Here is a 17950-nt window from a genome sequence, read left to right as displayed (position 1 = left end):
TGCAACTTAAGGAAGGCCCAGTGGGTGTTGCCACAGAGAGGTGATGCAGAGGCCTGCTGAGCACCTGGCAGCCAGGGCCACCAGTGCTGTAGCACTTTGTGGGGTGTAGCTGCAGCAGCCAGGGCCAGGAGAGGCTGGAGGTGTGGATGGTCCATCCTACTGGTACATGTGGGAGGCCTGGTGAAAAATGGTGTAGGCTAGGGTGAGTCTGGGGTCAGAGACAGGACTGGGGCCTAAGAGGGCTAGGGAAAGGGGAGACTCAGGTGAGGGTCACAAGAGAAACAGAGGAGGAGACTAGGGACAGTAGTGACTTAGCTGAGCCTGCAGGCATACCAGAGCTGGTGCTGAGCACAGCCCAGGCTTCAGAGCACTTGGCTCTCCAGCAGTTTTACTGTGCTCCTTTTCTAGCTCTGAGCTTTTGGAAGTGCCTGTGCAACCTCACAGCTTTTCATCCTGCCCTACAAATTGGCCCAAATGTCTGCAGCCACCATCTGCTGACAGACTGAAAATGGAATGAGATTTCCTTTGATTAAAAAAACCCTGAAACAACAAAAACCCACATTGCCAGGTTAGGAATAGGATACAATGGGATAACCTTTCTAATTTAAATGTAGATTTTAAAAAAACATTAGTGGAAGAAGAAAATCCCAAACATTAAAAGTTAATTTTTATTAATTCAGCATTTAGCAACACCTTCCTATCCAGAGAGAAATCCTACTTTTAAACCATTTGCTTGCTCAGCTCCAGCACTGCCTTCGCAGGCTGCACCCACACAGCTGCCACACTGGGAGCACAGTCAGTGTTTTGGTGTGCAGCAAGGGATTCCAGCAGGCTCTGCCTCCTTGTTGGAAGATGGATACTGGCTAAAGCCCATTCTACTTTGTGCCTGTGGCAGCTGGCATGCAGGCAGCAAGAGAACTCGGTGTCACTTTTCCCTGACAAACCCCAAGAGCCATTGTGGCCAGGGCTGACAAACCTCACAGGGTGTGAGCTCAGTGCAAGGGGCAGCTCAATCAGAGGTGATGTCCCAGGCTTGTCATCTGGGACACAGATGGAAAGAAGCCAGATACTGCCAACCACCCAATGGCTGCAGAAGGCCAGAAAGGGCAGGCTGGAGGGTGGGAGGAAAGGAGCTGAGTCTTTGGCCAATAGCTGAAGAGAGACAGCTTGACTACAGTCCTGAGCTGTCACTCCACACCCTGCTCCACGCTGCCATGAACAGGCAGATGGCTCCTGCCACAGTCCTGCCCCAGAGGTGCTCAGATCAAACCAGGCCCTGGCACAGCTCACCCAGCTGACCCATGCAGAGTGGAAGTTTGCTCCCAGGCTGTGGGGCATGCAGCACTGCAGGTGGAGAACTACTGTTCCTTGGAGATGACCCCACCTGCACAGCAGGTCATGTGTTCCTTCCACCCACTTCATCTTGCCGTGGAAGAGGTAAAGATCACCTAAGGCAGGGCTCAGAAAAGCAGTCAGGGCACAGGAGAGACCAACAGTCCAATGCCCTCAGGCACAGGCTGAGACAGTTTCCTCATTAGAGTAGGCATGAAACACAAGGGACCCCGCCATGTAAATCATCAATTCTTTAATTCCAGTAGAACAAAAAACAAGAAAAATAATCAACCAAAACCCAGCCAAAATACATTATGCTATCCTGGGGCTTCAAGGAGGCAGCAGCTCAGAGGAAGGGCTCTCCCACCCCAATGGAATAAGGACAGTGTTTGATGCCTACTGGTAACATGGGACACTCCATGAGGGGGAGAGGAGAAGCCTGATGCCTCCTCACACCTCCACTCCCCATCAGCTGTTCCTACACAAGCAGAAAGACACAGAACAGACAGGCCTCAGGCTACCTGAATCACTACTAACAAACAGGGAATCATGCCCTCCTGCACCCTGCCAAAAACAACCCCAACCAAACAGAGCCAAAAAAATAGACACCACCAAGGAGTCAGTAGCAGCTGGTGGGAGCAGACCATCTTCTAAGCAGACATGATACAGAGGTCTGGCAGGTGAAGGAAGAGCCTTCCTCCTTTAGTCTACCTCTTCCATGCGGGACGCATCTTCATCTCCCTCCAGAGGGGGAATTTCCTCAGGGACAGCTGCACTGGGCTCCTCTGCAGTCATCTCATCTTCATCAATGCCTGGGAGAGGGGAGGAAAGGAAGAGGTAAGGCCTCCAAATGACACCTGATCCCAGATGTCCAGCCTCTCCCTGAATAAACCTGGCTCCTGCCCCCAGCCTGAAGAATTGGGCTATTAGCATCCAGTAGTTCACAGAATCATAGAATATTCTGATTTGGAAGGGACCCACAAGGATTGCTGAAGCCCAGCTCCTGGCTCTACACATGACAGCTCCAAAGAATCACACCCCGTGCCTCAGAGTGTTGTCCAAACTGTGACCATTTCTCTGGGGAGTCTGTTCCTTGGCCAGCCACTCTCTGGGTAAGAAACCTTTTCCTAATATCCAACCTAAACCTCTCCTGACACAGTTTCATGACATTCCCTCAGGTCCTGTCACTGGTCACCAGAGAAGATACCAATGCAGGCCCCTCTGCTTCCCCTTGTGAGGAAGCTGTATGCTGCAGTGAGGTCACCCCTCAGTCTCCTTTCCTCCAGGCTGAAAACTTAATAGAATGCAAGTCAACATTGTTACAAGTTATTGTCAATTCCAGCATTAATCCTGTATCAGTAGCATCTTCCCAGTAACATCTACACTAGTATATGGATACTACCTGTGCCATTAGAGTGCACTCCTTAGCCAGTAGAGATGAACTACAAAAGACTTGTCACCCAGCACCACAAAACCCTGGAGTTTAAGCCAGGAGAACGTGGTTTAAGCCATGAACATTTCTCTAGGAAAAAAATGCAGTAAATCCTGTCAAGTCACAACTAAATCAGTTGCAAGACTCGTAGAGCTCATCAGTTTCCAACACTGCAGGTTGCTGTTTCAGTGTACTCTGAACAGAAAATTGCACCATCATACAACCCCCTTACCTGCAATTTGACTAATAGAAGACCCTACTCCTACTGAGACTAGACAACACAGAGTTACTAACTTAGTTGTGCCAAGCCACAGCATCTTCTGACTTATATTTGTAGCTAAATAGTGAATTTGGAGGAAAAGGCTGTGTGCAAGCACAAGCTGTTTCAGCAGATGGGTCACATCACTCATGACAGACATTTCACACTTACTCTGAAGGAATAAAAAGCCTCAGCTTGTCATCTGAGCATCCTGGTGGTGGCTCCTGGTGTTGTGGAAGACAGGGCAGTCCACCCAGAGCCCTGAGCCCTCCTGAAATACCTTGTTCCACGTTTACACTTTTCTCCTGGCCACCTTATGTACAGAGCCACTTTGGCACATCACACCAGCATGGCTCACTTACTGGCCTCGCCCTGCCCCAAGACATTAGCCTGACCAGTTAACCTGGCTTTCAGGCCTGCTCCAAGCTTGAGAGGTTGCAGATACTCACCAAGCCCGAGTTTGATCATCCTGTAGATGCGGTTGGAGTGGGTCTGGGGATCTTCCAAGGAGAAGCCAGAGGACAGCAGAGCAGTCTCAAAGAGTAGCACCACCAGATCTTTAACAGCTTTGTCATTCTTGTCAGCATCAGCCTTCTGGCGAAGGGTTTCCACAATTGGGTGGTCAGGGTTGATCTCCAGGTGCTTCTTGGCCATCATATAGCCCATGGTAGAGTTGTCCCGCAGTGCCTGAGCCTTCATGATGCGCTCCATGTTGGCTGTCCAACCGTAGGTGCTGGTGACGATGCAGCAGGGAGACGAGACCAACCGGTTTGAAACGGTGACCTACCAACACAGCCAAGGGTTAGCTGAGCAAGGCTCCCATAAGCCCTGGACTGGGCCCAGCCACAGCACACTACAGCCCAAGTCTTTGCCCCTGGTTCACCTGGGGACACCCTGAAGCAAGCAGAGATGCTCCAAGCAGCTCCAGGACTGCTGCACAGACTAATCTGGACAACTCAGCCAGCACTTAGAGCACCCACTGCATTCCCACACTTACCCTCTCCCATAAATGCACGTATTTGGGTCAGTGCCCCTCACCTGCAGCCTGGCTGCTTAGAGCAAGATGGTGCATGCTGGGACCTCCAGTCTCCTTTAGCGGCTCCTCTGCAGGAGATGAGAGGCATGCATTGAGTGGGGGCCCTCACCTGCAGCACGGAGGGCCCAGCCCTCCTCCCTCCAGCCCAGGGCTAAGCTCCCTGCCCATCTCACCTTCTCCACCTTCTTGTCCAGGATCTCCTTCATAAGTTTGCAGAGGTTCTCAAACTTGGCCTTGCTCTCCTCCATCTTCTTTTTCTCCTCCTCGTCCTCAGGCAGCTCCAGCCCCTCTTTGGTGACTGATACCAGGGTCTTGCCATCAAACTCCTTGAGCTGCTGCACGCAATACTCATCAATGGGCTCTGTCATGTATACCACCTCAAAGCCACGCTTCCGCACACGCTCCACAAAGGCCGAGTTAGCAACCTGCTCCTTACTCTCCCCTGTGTTTGTGGAGGGTAGAAATGAAACATCACCAAGATGTAAGAGCTGGTTACAGCAGGACAAACAGCACCAGTCACCTGGGACCCCTAACATAAAACTGGCAGCAGCCACGGTTCTAGGCCTGGTGGCCTTTCCCCAGCCCCCAGGAATGAGCTGTAATTCAGCAGGGATGGCCTGCTGAAGGCAGCAGGAAAAGTTTTAAATTAGGGTTTGTACACAGGTTACCTGCCTCTACTTTGCTAGGGCTGAGAGAAGCTGTGGCTCACCTGTGATATAGTAGATACTCTTCTGGTTCTCCTTCATACGGGACACGTACTCTGAAAGCGAAGTCACCTCATCGCCTGACTGGGACGTGTGGTACCGCAGCAGCTCCGAGAGGCGTTTTCGGTTGGTGGAGTCCTCATGGATGCCCAGCTGGGGGCAGAAGAGATGCATGAAGTCTTCAGGATAGGACTTGGATGCACTTGGCCACCCCTAAGGCACAGCCATCTGCCCACCTCCTGATCATTTTGGCCTAGGGCAGCCAGAGGGGACAGCTGCCCGCAAAGGCACTCGGAGGCATTCGTAAGACCCACTCCCTTTATCCTAACATCCATGCAGAGGAAACACAGCATAGGAACAAGATTGCTTCAGGCATATGGATCATGGGCCCTTCCCTCCTCCAGGTGTAGGGTGCCCAGCTCACCTTCAGATTCTTGGAAAAAGCCTCGTAAAATTTCTTGTAGTTCTCTTTGTCCTCTGCCAGCTCAGAGAAGAGCTCCAAGCATTTCTTCACAATGTTTTTGCGGATCACTTTGAGGATCTTGCTCTGCTGGAGCATCTCACGAGAAATGTTCAGAGGCAGGTCCTCTGAGTCCACAACACCCCGGATGAAATCTGAGTAGGGGGAATGAAAATGGGCGTCAGGTTAAGGATTCTGAGCTTATACACAGCAAGAAAAGAGCTAAAACACTGACTGCTATGCACCACACCAGGTAGTGCCTCATCCAGTCCCTTTGTACTGGAAGTGGTACCACAGGCTGTGGGGATGCCAGCTCTGCGCTGGGAGGCTGAGGCAGGGGGTTCTTACTCAGGTATTCAGGGATGAGCTCGTCACAGCTGTCCATGATGAAGACACGCCTCACATACAGCTTAATGTTGTTCTTCTTCTTCTTGTTCTCAAAGAGGTCAAAAGGGGCACGGCGCGGGATGAAAAGCAGAGCCCTGAACTCCAGCTGCCCTTCCACGGAGAAGTGCTGTGGAGATGGGAAAATACAACAGCTGCTGGGGTGCTTCACTTCTACTCCTTTCCCCAGTTCCCACTGTAGGGACGCTGAAAGGCCATTCCTCAGCACTGGGGCTGGCAAGGGGGCACAGCAGCATCTCTAGCATCCAAGCAGCCTGTATTTCCTCCTGCTCAGGCCCACTATCCCCTATGTGCCAAGGTTCTCTGGCATCCAGCAGGCTCAGACTGAGAAGCCACTGCTTCTCTGAGATCCCACACCCTCCTGTCTTGCTTATGGACTGGCACTGCCAATCCTTCCACCTGCATGGGAGCCACAGTGCAGGCTGCTCCATCACCGAGTGGCCTGAGAGTGCTCAGTCCCACAGAGGCAAAACCATGTGGTGACTCTAGATAAGGGCTGGAAAGGGGCCCTCTGCCTCTCCCTGGAAGGCAGGGTAGCCCAGCACCCACCTTGACAGCTAAGTGGTCCTCCCAGTCATTGGTGAGGCTCTTGTAGAACTCGCCATACTCCTCCTGGGTGATGTCATCAGGGTTGCGGGTCCAAATTGGTTTGGTCTTGTTCAGCTCCTCCTGGTCAATATATTTCTCCTTGATTTTCTTCGTCTTTTTCTTCTTGCCTTTGCTTCCTTCCTCCTCCTCATCAGAGCCCACATCCTCAATTTTGGGTTTCTCTTCATCTTTGGACACTGACTCTTCCTCCTTCTCATCTTTCTCCTCCTCTGCCTCATCATCACTGATCTCTTTCTCACGTTCCTTCTCCAGCTGTGGAGAAAGAAACAAGCAATAGTCAGGTTTAGCCCAAAGTTACGAAGAATCCTTTTGCTCCAGGTGAGAAAAATGGTGTCCTCCAAGGCCAAACAAATGCATCATCTGGAATCAAAGCTTCTCTTGGTAGCAGTCCTCAAAAGCCCCCTCATCATGCAACCAAAAGCTGTGTCTGAGAAGAGACAAGCAGCAAGAAACCCTCCTTTTTCCATGGCTGGTTTAAGATGATCCTCAGCTGCAGAGACCAAAGGCCTTTAGTGTGGCTGGATACCCACTTCCTCAACCTCCAGTAAGCCCCCAGCCTCAAATCCTTTGGCCACAGAAGCGAGAGCACCACTGCTCAGTACCCAACACCCAGGAACTATAGAATAGACCCGAAGGGATCGTACACCAGGCCTTTTCTGTGCTTGTGTTCCCAGCACCACCCACCCCTGCCTCCAGCTTTCCAGCTGGTCCCCACAGTCCTATCCTTACGTACATAGAGCGTGATGGGGTAGCCAATGAACTGGGAGTGCTTCTTCACCACCTCTTTCACACGACGCTCCTCCAAGTACTCAGTCTGGTCCTCCTTCAAGTACAGGATCACTTTGGTGCCACGTCCAATGGGCTCACCTGCAGTGTGGGGAGAGAAACATCAGTGTTCCAGGGCAGACAGCAAGCAGGGCCAGCTCCTTGAGCCTAAACATTAGAGGATACCCAGCATTAACCAGTGTGACTGACAATGCAGCACAGCTCTAGGGAGCACCAGCAAAAGGGGTGCCTCTGGAAAACATGCTTGGTTTTTTGTACAATACGCACCATGGTCAGTTCGGACAGTGAATGAGCCCCCAGCTGATGACTCCCAAGCATACTGCTCATCATCATTTTGCTTGGTAATGACAACCACCTTCTCAGCCACCAGATAGGCAGAATAGAAACCCACACCGAACTGCCCGATCATGGAGATGTCTGCGCCAGCCTGTGAAAGCAGAGAGCAACTGCTAAGACCAGTGTGGAGATAGAAAATGCCTGTCACTGATTCACAGCAGCAAAGAACTGGGTCAAGCACATGGAGAAGAACATGCAAGTGCCAACAGGCAACCAGCTCTACCCTCAGCTCCTCCCTGCTGCTGGAAAGGTAGGGGAAGCACACTTGGGTTGGCAAACAGTTCCCACAGCAAACAAGGCAGCGGGGCCTTTTAATTATTTATTTATTATTATTATTTGTATGTTCAGCGCCAGCCTGTAACTCAGGCCCCAAGGAACCCATGCAGCCAAAAGCAACCCACCTGCAGAGCTTCCATGAAGGCTTTGGTCCCGGATTTGGCAATGGTGCCCAAATTGTTGATGAGGTCTGCTTTTGTCATCCCTATGCCAGTGTCCACCAGGGTTAGTGTGCGGTCCCGGGGGCTGGGGATGATGTCAATCTTCAGGTCTTTCCCACTGTCCAGCTTTGAGGGGTCGGTCAGGCTCTCATAGCGGATCTTATCCAGGGCCTAGGAGAGAGAGGGATGCTCGACACGGCCTCCCTACTCGACAGCCACCTCCGTCCCTCCCCTGCAGAAGCCTTCCCGGAGAGCCAGGAATCGGCCTCTCCCCGGGCATCCCCGGCAGGGCACCAGCCCGACCCCGAGCCCCTCGGCACAGGAAGGAGCCCACTCCCGGCCCAGGCTCACGTCGGAGGCGTTGGAGATGAGCTCCCGCAGGAAGATCTCCTTATTGGAATAGAAAGTGTTGATAATGAGCGACATAAGCTGGGCGATCTCCGCCTGGAAGGCGAAGGTCTCCGCATCCTCCTCCTCGTGCTGCACTTTCTCGGGCATCTACAAGGCAAACACAGGCCTATTTTCAGCGCATTTTCAGGGCACGAGCACCAGGGAGGGGGCGGTGGGAGCATCAGGCCCAGGCCCACCCCCATCCCGCATTCCGCCCCTACCTTCCCGGGCGTGAGGGACCGGCAAAAGAGCTACACCCGCCACCGGCCGGCTTTTATAGGCACGGAGCGGGGAGGCTAATTGTATCCTTCCGCCTTAAAGGGGTCTTGGTCAGCGAACCACAGATGGAGGGTGTATGGGAGGCATCGGCATTGCCGTTTAGCGGCGGCCATGGCGGGCGCGGGCGTGCAATGAATGCTCGGCTTCATGCAGCTGCTGTGCGGTCACCAGCTGGGGCTCCCCGCCGCTCTTCGCCGCGACGCTCGGAGGGTCGCAGGACCGGGACCTCTGAGCGCCACGGCGAGGGGCGGCGAAGAGCCCCGGCGAGGAACTCTTTCCCGCGCCCCGTCGCGGAGGAATACAGCTACGGGCAGAAAAAGCACTTCCAGAGTATTCCACAGCGGTTATGGTGGCGCCTCTTCGGCTCCACGGCTGGGGCAGGGAACCGGGAATCCGCCCCAGCCTCCTCCTGCAGCTCCCCCCGAGGCCGGGAGCCGCGTAGGTGTGCCGGCCTGGGGCTGCGTGTAACCGCAGCACAGCAGAGAGGGGGCGGGGACAGAAGGTGTCCGGGCCCGAGTGTAGGGTAGGCCTGGGGCCCCGTTGTAAAGCCGTGTTTGGAGATGTTGTCTTTTCATTGTCCAAGGGAAATAATAAGATTAATCAATCTTAAGCCTTACCGTTCTAGTATCTGGAGTACTCTGTCCAGTTCTGAGCCCCTCAGTACAGGAGAGACATGGAAGCCCCTGGAGCTGGTCCAGGAGGGTAACAAATATTACTAAGGGACTGGAGCAACTCTCTTAAGAGGAAAGGCTGAGGGAGCTGGGCTTATTCAGCCCCGAGATGACTGAGAGGGGAACTCATCAATGTCTATGAGTATCTCAAGGGAGGTGCCAAGAGGATGTTTCCAGGCTCTGCTCGGTGGTGCCCAGCAATAGGACAGGAGGCAATGGGCAGAAACTGATGCACAGGAAGTTCCACCTGAACACGAGGAAGAGCTTCTTTACTGTGTGGGTGACCCAGCACTGGAACAGATTGCCACAACAGAGAGGCTGTGGAGTCTCCCTCAGTGGAGGTACTCGAGAACTGTTTGGACACAATCCTGTGCCACGTGCTCTAGGATGGCTCTGCACGAGCAGCGAGGTTGGACCAGGTGAGCCACTGTGGTCCCTTCCAACCTGACCCATTCCGTGATTCTTGTGTTGAGGCTGTGGGTACAAAAGTCCTGACCAGCAAAGGAAGCTGAATTGCGATGAGGGGACCCGAGCCCCCACATGGGTTTTGATGCCTAGTGGTGCAAGGAGGTGATGGCTGTGAATGATGTGGGACAGAGGGAGGGGGATTCCCACTGGCAGACAGGTGTAGTTCACCCCAAGAGCAGGAGGGGGCACTCCGGCTGTTCCCCGGCACAAGGAAAGCTCCCAGGTGCTGTGCTGCAGGTCACTGCACCACAAAATGTGAAGGTGCATCTGCTCTTTATCAGAGGTGTTGGTGGTTCCCTTGTGTACGTCGAGGGCAGCATCCCTGGGGTGCTGATGGATGAGAGACTGGCTATGAGTTCACCATGAGCACTCACAGCTCAGAAAGACAATCGTGTCCTGGGCTGCATCCAAAGCAGTGTGGCCAGCAGGGTAAGGGACGGTTTTCTGTCCCTCTGCTGTGCTCTGGTGAGACCCCACTGCAGTGCTGCATCCAGCTCCGGGGTCCCCAGCAGAGGAAGGACTTGGACCTGCTGGAGATAGTCCAGAGGAGGAACACCAACATGATCAGAGGGATGGAGCACCTCTCCTACAAGGAAAGAATTGGGATTGTTCAGCCTGGGGAAGGCTTTGGTGTAACCTGATTGTGGCCTTCCAGTACCTGAAGGGGACCTACAAGAAAGATGGACAGGGAAAAAATGTATGTAGGACAACGGGGAATGTTTTCAAACAGAGGGAAGGTTTAGATATTTATTATTTATTACTGTGAGGGTGGTGAGGCACTGGAATAGGTTGCCCAGAGAAGCTGTGTATGCCCCACACCTCAAAGTGTTCAAGGCCAGGCAGGTAACCTGGTGTAGTGGAAGTTGTCGCGGGCCATGGCAGGGGGTTTGGAGCTGGATGATCTTCAAGGCCCCTTCCACCCTGATCCATTCTGATTTTATGGTTCTACAATCCCCTTCCCACACTGGCTGTGTCCTCACAGCTGGGCCTGACTGTGCAGGGCATGCCCACAACCATTTCCACATCTGATGCTGGTTACAGGGGACCACCACATGCCAAGGAAAAGCCAGTGCCTTCTCACTTCAACCCTTGTCCCTCCACAGCCCCTCTCCCCTGTGGTGATGGAGACAAAAACACATACCCAAAGGAGCATTTTGGTCTTTTTATAGAAAATGGCAACTGTATAGACACATTTACACGACAAGGGACAGGAAAGCCAAGGGAGAGGTGAGGCCTCCCTTGCAGCACAGGTGGACAGGGACAGCAGCTTTGTTGGGAAGGGAGTTGCTGCCTCTCCTCTTGTAGCCCACAGTGGAACCTCCTGTCACACAACCAGGAGGCTGAAAAAAAAACAATGGCAGAATCACCAGAACAAAAAAGGGAACAGAGGCAAGGAGAGGGGGAGAAGGTGGGGTGTGGAGACCTCCTCCTCCCTCAGCCTAGCCACAGCGTTGGCTCTTTCTGTGGCTGGGACACAGATGTCTACACTCTTGGGATACCACTGGGCAGGGGGATGTGCGTCTAGCAGAGAGCAGGGATGGCAAGGCTGGCTGGGGCTCTCCTCCCCATTTACAAGTCTTACCAGCAGGAGGAGGGGTGTGGGGTATTTCCAGGCCCCCTAGAAGGAGAGGAGAGAATCTCCTAGGTGCTTTGGAGACAAGGGCAAGAGAAGGACTAACACTGGTTACCAGCCTTTCACTCTGTCAGAGAGAAAGAGGCTGAAAATGGCTTTTGGCCTTGAGCCGGGGAAATTATGCAGCATGGGAAGCAGCTGGACCTCTCTGAGATCCCGGGGGGTCTTGCAACACACACAACACAGGGAAGGAGAAGGCACGTAGGCCTGAAGGCATCACACAGCCGAGCATGGCAGGAACCAGGCCAACCCTGCAGGAGTGGAACCGTCCCTGGGTGTAATGTCTGCTGTGGCAGTGTGATCTGGCAGGGACAGGTGTGAGCTGTTATTTCCCCACAGTGCTGAGGTGTCCAGGGCCTCAGTGAAGGATGCGGAGCCATCTCTTGGTGTCCCTGCACCCTCTGTGTGCCTCTGCTAGATGAGAATTCGGACCAGAAAGGAGATGGCAGCTCCTAGGGCCAAACCCAGTGACAGGAAAAACGCCATGACAGCTCCAGCTGTCTCTGCTTCGTGCGCCAGCACTTTCCTAGGGGAGAAACAGGTGTCAGAGATCCATCCTCAGGATGCACATCCTGTGCCCTAGGAGGCTCGTCTGCAGCAGAGGAACGGCAAGAAGAAATCCACCTTGGCTCCCAGAGCCACAAGAACTCCAAGTCTCCACCCTGTGGGCTCATAAAGTGCATCAGGGTGGCCACCCTGAAGCTGCTGGCACTAGGGACATCCCCCTCTGACCCCTGTGGGACTCCTCGTGCTGCCTGTGCTGGGCAAGGCCGCTCACCCTGCTGTGGGCACTGTGCCACGCTTTGCTCCCCTCCAGATCCCCGCTATATCCAGCCCATTCCCCTGCGTGGCAGGTGGGGAAAATGGAGAGCCCAAATAGCTTCCTCATCCCGAGGATATGGAGGCACAAGCCTAGGAGATGGGACACTGGGGGTAGTGACAATTCCCTTCTGTGCCTGTGGCCTCTTCTCCAGATGCCAAAGCTGGGCAGAGGCAGACTCCAGGAGTCATGCCAGGGCTGGCATCTGGGGGAGTAACCAACCCTTCCCTTGTCCGCAGCTCACACTCACTTTGGCCCGAAGCACATGCACAGGCTGGCCAGGTAGCCATTGGAGATGGAGAAGAAGATCATGAAGATGATGTACCAGGCGTCATGAGAGAACACAACGGGCAGGTAGTAACGGGGTTGCATGTTGCACAGCATGAACAGAGGGACAAAGATGACACGGAGGACCACCATCACTGGCAGGAGGCAGCTGTCCTTCCCGGGCTGGGAGAAAAACACAGATCGCTGAGCAGCTGAGAACTGGACATTCCCCATCCCATGGCAGGGGCTCTACAGAGGCTGTCCCTACTGCGCCAGGGCTGTGGAGGAGCCACAAAGATGGCAAAGCTGCTGAGAGACTTTCTCTGCCACAACAAATCTCAGCATCACCACCTGCTGTAGGTTTTCCTAGGTCTGAAAGCCCTGTTGCAGGTGACTTGAAGCAGCACTAGAGCCAAAATACTGAACTGGGCTTGTGGGCAACTGTTAAGCCCTTGCTGGCAACAGGCAGGCAGGCAAGAGAGCTTTGTGCACGCTCATGCAGTGAGCCAGCGTGCAGGACAAGGGTGGCTGAGGTAAATCCCCTGTGGCACCTCACTGCCTGCAAAATGGGCTTTAGCCAGCTTTTCAGCGTCCTGCGCCATCCCGCAGCCAAGCAGGGCAAGATCCAGCAATCTGGGAAAGGGATTATGCTGGGGTTGTTTTGGAATGTGCTGGGAAAGGCACGGACCAAATTACAGTCTCCTTGGATCCTACCAGAGTTCCTGAGCGACTGAGGCAACAGTCCTGAGGGACAAAGAAGGAGGTACCACCCCCTGTGTTGTCCCTGCAGCTGGGACCAAGGCAGCCCCTGGAACGAGACAGGCCTCGTTCTTTCTGGGGTCCCCTCAGTGAGGTGCCAGGTTCGTAGATGACAGGGCTCACTGGTCTGAGGTGAGGAGAGACCCACAGCTGCCTTGGGAGCTGCTGGGCTGGCGTGGCCACAGGAAACTCCATGAACACAGGAGGAAGCTGAGGTTAGGCCAGCTGCCATGTCTATGGGGCAAACTGGAGAGAGCAGTTGCCTCTCCTGCTTGAGGAGAAAAAGAGCGAGCAGGGCCCCAACCAGGGAAATGTGGCCCAAACCACATGCAGTCAGACTTTCCACACAGCCTTGTTTTGGAAATGTCTCCTGCTGGGTCTTCCCACCATGGAGGCTGTGGCCTGGACACCAGGCAAGGCGGCTCACGGCCAAGACCAAAGGCAACAAGCAGTGATAGCCAGGGGAGAAGCAGCTCCAGGCCATGGGGAAGTCAGGCCCAGGCAGACCCCATATGGCACGTGGTCCTGAGGAGCTTCTCTAAACAAACAGCCTGAACAATACAGGGGGAAACAGCACTTGGAGGGTGGGTGAAGGGGCAGGAAGAGACCCAGACAGGACAGCCCCCTTCCTTGCCCATTCTGGGGAGATCAGAGCAAGGGGATGTGGCAGGGGACAGTTTTGTAGCCCACATGGCATGGCCCTGCCCTGCTCTCAGGACAAGGGTCTTTGAAGCAGCTGTGTCCTGTGCTGAGGCCAGAGGTTTTATTTTGGGCTGCCCTGTCTTTCACCCTCTTTCCCTGTCGCCATCCTGTCTCGTCGTTTGCATAGCTGGAGTGAAGGTTTGTTTACAGAGAGGCTGAAATGGAGGAGGCAGCTTCATCCAAGCCATGTTGAAAGAGGGGTGGGAGGACAGAACAACGCTGTGGTTCTTGACTCTAACCCATCAATCTCCACTTAGAACTTAAAGCAGGAGTTAACTCTGCACCTCCTTCCTGCTCCAAGCCATGGATGGCAGCCTCACTGAGAGCCGTGGCTGAGGGACCTAGGGATGGACACTGCCTGGGCATTTGCTCCCTGCCCCATGCTTACCCACATGAAGAGGGCAGTGAGACTCCGTCCCGTCCAGTCAAAGACATTAAAGAGCAGGAAGCAGGAGACAGGAATGAAGTAGAGACCTGCAGAAGGGGGAGGTCAGTGATGAGCTTAGTGTGCCCCAACCCCTCATACCCATTGCACAGAGACTGACTTTCAGGCCTAGGTCCTAGCAGTTTCCCACTAAGGCCTGGAATGGTCTCCCAGCCAGGCTGGTGTTCGCATCCAAACCATCATGCACAGTGGTTCCTTCTTCCCTTCAGGCATTCTGTATTTGGTTTGTGTGGCAAGGTTTTGGTAGGGGGGTGAGCTACAGGGGCGGCTTCTGAGAAGCTGCTAGAAGCTCCCCCAAGTCTGACAGAGCCAATGCCAGATGGCTCCAAGACAGACCCACCACTGGCCAAGGCCATCAGTGACAGCGGTAGGGTGATATGGGATAACACACTAAGAAGGGGAAAAAAAATCTCAACTTGTGCAGTTGCAGCCAGAGAGAGAAGTGAGAATATGTGACAGAAACAGCTCTGCAGACACCAAGGCCAGTGGAAAAGGAGGGGGAAAAGGTGCTCCAGATGTCAGAGCAAAAATTCCCCTGCAGCCTGTGGTGAAGACCATGGCGAGGCAGGCTTTCCCCATGCAGCCCAAGGAGGTCCACAGTGAGCAGATATCCACCTCCTGCCTCTGCAAGACCCCACTCTGAAGCAGGTTTGCTGGTAGGACTTGTGACCCTGCAGGGGACCCATGCTGAAACAGTCTGTTCCTAAAGGACTGCGCCCCATGGAAGGGACCCAGGCTGAAGCAGTTCATGAAGAACTGCAGCCTGTGGGAAGCACTCACATTGGACTTCATGGAGGACTGCCTCCCATGCTGGAGGAGGGGAAGAGTAGGAGGTGTCCTCCCCCTGAGAAGGAAGCAGCAGCAGAGCAAAGTGTGATGAACTGACTGCAACCCTCATTCCCTGTCCCCCTGCAGTGCTGCAGAGGGAGGAGATAAAGAAGTGTGAATAAACTTAAGCCTGGAAAGAAGGGAGGGGTGGATGGAAGGTGTTTTAAGATTTAGTTTTTATTTCTCATTATGCTACTGATTTGATTGGCAATAAATTAAATTAATTTTCCCCAAGTTGAGTCTGTTTTGCCTGTGACAGTAATTGGTGAGTGATTTCTTGCTGTCCTTATCTCCACCCAAAAGCCTTTTGTCCTATTTTCTCTCCCCTGTCCAGTTCTGGAGGGGAGTGCTGGAGTGGCTTTGGTGGGCACCTGGCATCCAGGCAGGGTTACCCCACCACACATACCTTCAAGCCCCACTTTCTTTTTACCTTGTTCTCAGTTTTTCCCTACCTCACCCCCATCCCTGGCACACTTACCCCATTTGTTTCCCTCTCCAAGGACAGTGGACACCTTAGCTGTGATGGCAGGAAAGACGCTGATGGTGACAGTGAAGACGAAGCAGACGGACAGGGCCATGACCCAGAGCTAGGCAGATGAAAGAAAAATGCTGGTACCAAACACAGGGCAAGAGACCAGTGCAGGGCTGGTCTCCTCTCCCCATGCTCTCCTACACCTGTGCCCATCCCGAAAGGAAGGGCAGGACGCTGGCAACTCACAGACCTTCTTAAAAATAGCAATGACAGAGGGCTGCTCATCAGGGTTGTGGATAGGGATGATCTTTGAGTTATTCTGCTCCATCCCATTCTCATCTGCAGGGAGAGACACAAGTAGGGCATAGCAGACCCCACAAAGCTGGGATCTAATTCAGTCCTTCTATCTCGTTCTTTCTTTAAGCTTTTTCTCTTTCCCTTTTCTCTTCCTTCTCTCAGCCCCTCACCTTTCTTAATCAGGTCTCTCTTGGTCTCCAGCTCTGCATTGTACACGCGGTACTCTGTCTTGTCCTTCATGGAGTAGTATCGGAAGAAATCCTGCAGAGAGACAGCATGGAGGACTCATTCATGCGTGCAGAAAGAAGGCTGCCAGGGGCTATGTGACAACAGCAGATATGGGCAATATGGGCAAAGTATTCCTTCCAGTTATGTCTGATATTGATGGTTTCCTGCTCACCAAGGGACTCAGATACCCCAAGTATTCTGGGGTATCTGTGGTGGGAAGTATCCCAGAGTGCTCCCTCGGGACACAGGAGAGCCTGCCCTGACACAAGAGTTGGAGGCTGGTAGGAGCCAAGGCTGGGCTGCTGGGATGTGCAAAGGTCCCATGTCCCCAGGCCCTTCCCCACCAGGACAACAGTCTCACCATGTGAGGCAGAACTACGTAGGAGACGATTGCCAGCACGATTGTCACACAGGCCGTGGTGAAGTAACCGATGAAGCTGTCGGGTTGCTGGGCACCAACTGAGAGCACAGGAAGGGAGGGGAAAGGAAGATGATGAGGGCTGAGAGGAGCAAGGCCCTGCTGCCATCTCCCACACAGCATGACCCCAGCAGATCCTGTGACAGCAGTGCTCTGGGAAGGCCCTGTCACCTGCGAGGCAGGGATTACTCACTGGCAATACTGAAGATCATCGCCAAAGCAGCGAAGGTGCCTGCCAGACCCTGCCCGCTCATGATGGGGGCTGTGTAGCTGGCAGGCAGGAGCCCTGCCAGCCCAAACAGGCTGCCCTGCAGAATGGCACCAAAGGCTGCAAACAGGAAAGATGAGCAGACATGAGAAACCAGAGGCAAGGACGGACTGCACCTGTGCAGGGAGCCAAGGCCCCCGCCCTGCAAGGCAAGGCAAGTGTCCCTCCTCCCTGGCTCTCCCACAGTGAGGTTCATGCTTTTCTCCCAGAGGGATCAGCCCTAGCCATGGGGCTGTGTCCCTTTCCTTCCCCCACTGCTTCACTCACAGTTGATGAAGATAATGCTGATCATGGTAAAGACGAAGAAGGGAAGAGGCTCCATGGGGACTTTCACCATGATTGCGGTGACTAAAAACACCAGCCCAATGGCCACCAGGCTGCCCGAGATGCGGATCTGCTGGGGAATCCTACAAAAGAGGGACTCAGTGAGGATAACCCAAGCCCCCCAAAAACCTGTGGGGCTGAGACCAAGCTCTAACTGTGGGAATCCCAGCCAAACCCTGAGACAGGAGACCAGTGTTTTGTCTTAGACTTGACCAAATGGGCTGTAGCTTGGCTCAGTGCTGGGACAAGAGAACAGGCCAGGGCTGGGTGGACCTATGGGGGCTGGCAGGGGCAAGGACAGAGCAGGGCTCACCGCTGGTGGATGAAGGAGTTGAGGCAGGTGAAGATAAGGAGGGGCACCATGGCGCAGAGAGTCATGAAGTTGTCAAACACAGACTGCAGGTAGGAGGGTGTGACGGTGGCCTCACCAGTCTGGTTCCTGACGTGGCTTGTCTCCTCCGGGTCCACAAGGCGGCTGATGAAATACTGCAAAGGAAGGAGCCTGGTGGGGCTGAGATTCTGCAAGCCCTTCCCAGGCCATCCTTATTCTTTGTCCAGAGCCATGGCCATCCCTCCTGCTGCCTCAGTGCCACTCATCACACCCAGATCACACACGCTTGTGGTCCTCTGCATGCTGTGCCATGCTGCCACATCCACACCATGGTCCCTAGACATGACAGGAGACAATGAGTGTCATGGACAACAGCAGGAGGGAAGCCCTCACCTCCCTGGCAGTCATGAAGAAATTCCATGGCAGCAGAGTTCCCAGGCCAAGGATGAAGAAAATCAGCCAGACAGCCTTGTACCTGTGAATGGGACAGAGTGCTTTAGAGAGGAAGCTGGGCAGTGTCAGGGAGAGGTATTGCTTCTGACCCTGTGGTGGGA

At 53.9% G+C, this 17950-nt stretch overlaps 2 protein-coding genes across 9 annotated transcripts in view; both read right to left on the bottom strand.

Moving 5' to 3' along the window:
• Positions 1-1568: 1568 nt before the first annotated feature.
• Positions 1569-8515, bottom strand: HSP90AB1 (heat shock protein 90 alpha family class B member 1). Of its 2 annotated transcripts, XR_004238895.1 has the most exons (13): positions 8408-8515; positions 8148-8294; positions 7761-7967; positions 7291-7450; positions 6971-7104; positions 6178-6489; positions 5572-5737; positions 5188-5378; positions 4769-4916; positions 4233-4501; positions 4021-4127; positions 3473-3806; positions 1569-2144 (listed from the first exon to the last, which is right to left on the bottom strand). XR_004238895.1 is itself a non-coding variant. In XM_032102701.1 (12 exons), the coding sequence occupies exons 2-12, from the start codon at positions 8292-8294 to the stop codon at positions 2035-2037; spliced, it is 2178 nt and encodes a 725-aa protein (XP_031958592.1). In that variant the 5' UTR covers positions 8408-8514; the 3' UTR covers positions 1569-2034. The 2 variants fall into 2 exon arrangements, 1 of the variants encoding a protein (XP_031958592.1); XM_032102701.1 differs by lacking the exon at positions 4021-4127 and having other exon boundaries at positions 8408-8514.
• A 2236-nt stretch (positions 8516-10751) lies between these two features.
• The window catches only part of SLC29A1 (solute carrier family 29 member 1 (Augustine blood group)), a 33910-nt gene continuing 26711 nt past the window's right edge, over positions 10752-17950 (bottom strand). For 6 of the 7 annotated variants that reach the window (XM_032102706.1, XM_032102708.1, XM_032102710.1 and 3 more), the window contains 11 exons: positions 17790-17871; positions 17379-17551; positions 17009-17148; positions 16667-16801; positions 16417-16514; positions 15998-16088; positions 15781-15869; positions 15537-15645; positions 14174-14259; positions 12308-12507; positions 11652-11763 (listed from right to left, as the gene is read on the bottom strand). In XM_032102706.1, coding sequence (XP_031958597.1) covers positions 11652-11763; positions 12308-12507; positions 14174-14259; positions 15537-15645; positions 15781-15869; positions 15998-16088; positions 16417-16514; positions 16667-16801; positions 17009-17148; positions 17379-17551; positions 17790-17871 — 1315 coding nt within the window. Of the gene's footprint in view, positions 11764-12307; positions 12508-14173; positions 14260-15536; positions 15646-15780; positions 15870-15997; positions 16089-16416; positions 16515-16666; positions 16802-17008; positions 17149-17378; positions 17552-17789; positions 17872-17950 lie in introns of all 7 variants that reach the window. The other variant, XM_032102704.1, reaches the window with a different exon arrangement.

The sequence above is a fragment of the Corvus moneduloides genome, chromosome 3, assembly GCF_009650955.1.
Source record: "Corvus moneduloides isolate bCorMon1 chromosome 3, bCorMon1.pri, whole genome shotgun sequence".
Classification (NCBI taxonomy): Eukaryota; Metazoa; Chordata; class Aves; order Passeriformes; family Corvidae; genus Corvus; species Corvus moneduloides.
This window is presented reverse-complemented; position numbering and strand designations above follow the sequence as displayed.